At 38.3% G+C, this 6,000-nt stretch overlaps 1 protein-coding gene across 1 annotated transcript in view; it reads left to right on the forward strand.

Annotated features, from left to right (window-relative positions):
* LOC123509917 (maltase A1-like) overlaps nucleotides 1-6,000 on the forward strand; it is a 105,673-nt gene that overhangs the window by 17,158 nt on the left and 82,515 nt on the right. The window contains exon 3 of the mRNA XM_045264539.1: nucleotides 2,182-2,300. Coding sequence (XP_045120474.1) covers nucleotides 2,182-2,300 — 119 coding nt within the window. The remainder of the gene's footprint in view (nucleotides 1-2,181; nucleotides 2,301-6,000) is intronic.

Genomic DNA, 6,000 nt, shown 5'->3' on the forward strand with positions numbered 1-6,000 from the left:
TGAGGTGTTGGTGAAGGAAGGCTGGTAGCATGTGGGAGGAAGTAATCCTCTTTTTTTTTTTATTATTGTTGTTATTATTATTATTATTATTATTATTATTATTATTATTATTATTATTATTATTATTATTATTGAAACTCTTCCTGTTGCCTTAGATATATTAAAAGTTTTTGGTTGAGTCTGGAACAAAGCTTTGGTTTTCAAACTTCTCTCCCACGGCTTTTATGATTCTTTCTGCAACTTCATCTTGAGTTTCCTTTCTGATCGTTCTTATTTTGGTATTGAAGACGCTTACTTTTCTTCTAAATATATGAATAGAGTTCCTCAGGATTCGGTCCTATTGCCCATTCTCTTCCCATTATTTATCAATGACCCTCTTAAGTTTTAAACTAATAAAAAAACCATCCTGCACTTCCACAGAACACCTGACTTCGGATGTCTCTAAGTTAGTGATTGGGGCAGAAAAAAATTCGTATGGGTTTAATGCCTCAAATTTAATTCCTCCTTCTAGAGTCTAGATAACTATCTAGTCTTCTTCAGTGTCATTCAACTGTTCCCCTCTTTTACATATAATATCCTTGCTCTGTCCTTTAGGACCTTTACATATAATCCAAACTCGAAGCTTCACATATCATCTCTTGCTAAACAAAAACCTTCTATGAAGTAAGGTTTTCTGAGACGTCTCCGCCAATTTGTCTCATCCTCACAACTGCTAACTCTGTACAAGGGCCTTACCCACCCATGTATGGAATGGTTTTCGTATGTACTGGGGGCCTTCCTCTTACACAATTTCATTAGATAGGGTTGAATGAAAATGCTTTCGTCTAATTAATTCTCTTATTAACTGACTGTCTTCATTCTCTTTCCATCGCGACTATGTTGCGTTTTCTGCTATATTCTACCGTCATTTTCATGGCAACTGCTCTTATGATCTGTTAACTACATGCCTTCCCTCTTCCTGCGGCCTTGCTGCTGTTCTTCATTCATTCATTTATATTCTGTCCTCCGTCCTAAATGTAGGATTTACTAGTTTTCGCAATCATTCCTCCCTATCTCTAGTAAACCTTATAACTCCTTGCTTACTTTTTTATTTCTTCCTTCCTAGACTTGAATTCATTCAAGAGAGAGAGAGAGAGGTTTGACACACATTCATCCCATAATTTTTACCAACGTTTTCGACTCTACTCTGGACTGGCACCTAAGCGGGTTTTTTTCTAATTTCAGTTTTTGTTGCCCTTGGTCAGTGTCCCTTCTACATAAACGTAAATTAGTAAAGAGATAAGGGAATAAATAAATTACTCTTTTAGACAATGTGGAATGAAATGATTTTCGTTGTATCTATGTGACTGTCTTCAGCCTCTCCCTCATCACCGCCGTGTTGCGTTTCTTACTATCTTCTACCGATATTTTCATTGTAACTCCTCATCTGATCTTGCAAGTTGCATGCCTTTTTTTCCTCCTGTCGCGTTGCTACACGAGACTCTTCTTTCTCACACTCTTATTCAGTCCACCTCTGTAGTGCAAGTTAAACAATATTTTGAATCATTTACCCATTTTTTCTGGTAAATTCTGGAACACCCTTTCTTTCTTTTTTTTTTTTTTTTCAACTACACCATGTGAACTTTTCACGTGAATTTATGGGCTAAAGGGAATACTTTTTGAGGTACTTTCTATCTCAAAGCCCACCCGCTGGCAAACCGTTGCCCCAAGTAAGAAAACCCAACCTACACTCGGACCGTGGACAGGAATCGAACCCATGCACTTGGAGATCCCTCAGACCCCAAAGCACGCATGGTTCCACTGTAGCCATAATTTCTTATTACTGCCTTTGACTCGTAAATACAAAGTTGTAAGAGCAGCAGCAAATGTAGCAGCAACAGCAGAATTAGTAAGAGCAGCAGCAGCAGCATAATCAGTAGGAACAGCAGCTGCAGCAACAGTAGTAGTAGTAGTAGTAGTAGTAGTAGTAGTAGTAGTAGGAGTAGTAGCACCAGTTGTTGTTTTATAGTAGTCCTTGTTGATGATGTTGTACAGGTGGAATCACAGAAGTAGTAGAAGTAGTGGTAGCAGTAGCGGCAGTAATAGTGATAGTAGTGGTAGAAGTAGCAGTAGTACTGTAGTAAATAACAGCAATTTTTGTTGTCATTATAGAGGTAGTAGTCATGGTATCTCGTGTGACAGGAACGGTTGGAAGAAGCAGAACCCGGACGAGCCAGAGTTTTGGGAGAAAGGTGCAGTGTATCAAGTGTATCCCCGCTCCTTTAGCGACAGCGACAAGGACGGTACGGGAGATCTCATGGGTAAGTGTGCGACAAGGACGGTACGGGAGATCTCATGGGTAAGTGTGTGTGTGTGTGTGTGTGTGTGTGTGTGTGTGTGTGTGTGTGTGTGTGTGTGTGTGTGTGTGTGTGTGCGTTTAATGTATATATATATATATATATATATATATATATATATATATATATATATATATATATATATATATATATATATATATATATATATACAATATGAAGCTGCACTACAATTCGCAGCAAAAGACTTTGATAAGTTCGAGGCCAAATGAAGACATGTTCAACTTTGCCAGCAGAAACCATCTTTGTTAAAACAGATATATTTTTTCAACAAAGTCCACAAATCGTTAGATATTCTAAAAGTTAGCTATGTAGTCAGTCAAATGATTACAAAGACATCATACCCATTTACTGAAGGTCAATTTGTGAAAGACTGTTTTTTAATGTTTAAATTCTTTTTAGGAAAAAAATTGTCTGGAATTTGTCTTTCTATTAACACAGTTGTTGGAGGAATTACATAAGTATCAATCCGTCTGGAGAAGATGCTAATTTAATTATTTCACGGGTACTTGATGACAGTGCTGGCATGTGAGATACTACTGCATTTAGTGTATTTTTTTTTTTATCCGTGGCGTTGACAAAGACCTCAAAATGACCGAAGAGCTTTTTGACTTTGTCTCACTGAAAGACACGGCAACAAGAAGATATGTTTTTAAAGCGTTGGAAAGTTCCGTTGAAAATGCTGGTTTGAAGTGGAAGAAGCTTGTATCCGTAGCAACTGACGGTGCACCTGCGATGTGTTCGAAAAATTGTGGTATGATTGGCTGAGTTAAGGCAAAGCAACTTGAGCTGGCTGTCCACCTATCGTACATGTTCATTGTCTGATTAATCAAGAAGCCCTCTGTGGAAAAGCAGTGAAGCTACGAAATATTATGGATGTATGGATGTTATGGTCAAAATCGTAAACACCATCAAAGTACGCAGTTTGAATCATTGCTAATTTTAGACCACAGGAGCTAATTGATAATATATATGAAGAGATGCTTTATCATTCTTAGATATGCTGGCTAAGTCAGGATAAAGTTTTGGATTAAGTTCTTTGCACTTAGGGAAGAAATAGGTGTGTCCATGATTTTGAAGAAAACAGATGATATTTTTTACATATTTGGCTCGCCTTATTAATATCACCAAGGACCTGCTGAATAAACTCACTTTGAAACTCAAAGGCGAGTCAAACATGAATATACGAGTACAAATGAGTGACAACACTTTTACTTTCAAAATGAGCCTTATCTGTGGGAGAAAATGTTGAACTCAGTAGACAGTGATGCACTACAAGAATGTATTAAGCTCATCAACAAACTGCAGAGGGAGTTCAAGAGACAATTGAAAAAAATTGAAGAAAATGAAACCCCAGCTTGATGTGTTTTCGAACACCTTTGCTGTTCTATTCAAATTAAATTTTTTAACATCACATGTGATTCAGCATTAAAACAGATACTGAAGGGCCTCAGTTCTACACCTATGCTGATCCTGTGAAATATCCAAACATGATAAGTTTGGTTAAGAAAGTGTTGTGTATGTCTGGAAGCACATATGTGTACAAGAAGTCATTTCAATTATAGAACTGAACAAAAATTACCATCGTTCCAGGCTGACAGATGAACATTTCAAATAATCTTAAAATTGGCAGCAACAAGAACAATAATGCCTGAAATTTTCGAGCTTGTTAAGGAAAAGTGGTGCCAAAAACGTATCCAGTAGTTTTGAACAAATAGTACATTACTGTGAACTGTAAGTAGCCTAAGGTTTACATGAAAGTATATATTTTATCTTCAATTTGAATACCATGATTATTTTACCATTTCCATGATATTTCTGTGAAACATGCTTATGTATATATGCCATGAATATCCATATTCATGGCATATATATATATATATATATATATATATATATATATATATATATATATATATATATATATATATATATATATATGTTTGTGTGTGTGTGTGTGTGTGTGTGTGATTCACTGTTTGATCTGCTGCAGTCTCTGACGAGACAGCCAGACGTTACCCTACGGAACGAGCTCAGAGCTCATTATTTCCTGAGACCAGGCACACACCACACACCAGGACAACAAGGTCACAACTCCTCGATTTACATCCCGTACCTACTCACTGCTAGGTGAACAGGGGCTACACGTGAAAAGAGACACACCCAAATATCTCCACCCGGCCGGAGAATCGAACCCCGGTCCTCTGGCTTGTGAAGCCAACGCTCTAACCACTGAGCTACCGGGCGTATGTGTGTGTGTGTGTGTGTGTGTGTGTGTGTGTGTGTGTGTGTGTGTATATATATATATATATATATATATATATATATATATATATATATATATATATATATATATATATATATATATATATATATATATATATATATATATATATATATATATATATATATATATATATATATATATATATATATATATATATAGATAGATAGATAGATAGATAGATAGATATAGATATACATATATATATATATATATATATATATATATATATATATATATATATATATATATATATATATATATATATATATTGTGATGGGCACCGTCTTGATCCCCTTTACTTTATTATATTATTATATGTGAAGCCTATGGCCACCCATCGCGGGCCCCTCGGGCTGTTCTCCTGAGCAGACAACCCCCTCCTTCTTCTCGCTTCTCGTTGCAAGCGGGAGTCAGTAACCAGCCAGTCTTCAGCGGAGTTAGACACGTGCGCTCTTGGTTTCTGGCACAGGGTGGAGACACGTGTTGCTGGGCTGTTCTTGTTACTTACTAGTCATTGGTCTGGGAGTTGTGCCCTCCTGTTGAGTAGCTGGCTTGCTACTGGGTAGACCGTGGCTGTGTAGGACAACGGGCTAGTTGTCCTGAGGAAAGTGTAGCCGGTTGGGGCTGCATTTCCTGTTGCGCGTTCGTCCATTCGGGTATGGCGACGCGGAGGGACGCGTTATTGTTTCGTCCTGTTGTTGCTGTTGGTGGCTGTGGTCACCAGTGTGTTTTGTTGGGTGGCTGTGTGCCCCCACCATCTTTTGTATAGTTTCAGTAGTAAACTGTATTGTAGTGGTAGTAGCCACACATACTATTGAATGCTGAGAGGCTTCATGTCGGCCAGTAGTGCGTAGGGTTGTCCGTCAGACTTGTCTGCGACGAGTATTTGGACTTGTGTATAGCTGGTGTCACCCGTAGGTGGAGTCTGGGCTTGTGTGTACATCATCGGATGTGCTGTACACATCATATATTGCAGTAGTAGTAGGCCAGGGATGTCAGTCTAACAGGTGTTAGTAAGCACTTGTTGTAGTAGGATAGTATAATTATATAATATACCGCGCGCGTTGTTCCGGTCTGTGAGTTATCACAGTCTGTGGACAAGGCGGGTGGAGAGGCATTAATACTTCATAGAGAAGTGGGTGGAATTGTTCTTGTGGGCGGTTTCTCTAGGGGGTATTAAGGCCTCGCCCTGTTACACATAGCATCTACCATTTATAAATTCTACTTGGTTGGGTATAGGAGGAGGAGGAGTTGCTGAGGTGATTCCCTTACAGTGGGGGAAATTATACACTGTTGGCGACCTTGAAAGAACCTGAGGGTTACGGCGGCTGTGAGTTATAGTAGTGGGGACTCTGGAGT

The sequence above is a fragment of the Portunus trituberculatus genome, chromosome 27 (assembly GCF_017591435.1).
Source record: "Portunus trituberculatus isolate SZX2019 chromosome 27, ASM1759143v1, whole genome shotgun sequence".
Classification (NCBI taxonomy): Eukaryota; Metazoa; Arthropoda; class Malacostraca; order Decapoda; family Portunidae; genus Portunus; species Portunus trituberculatus.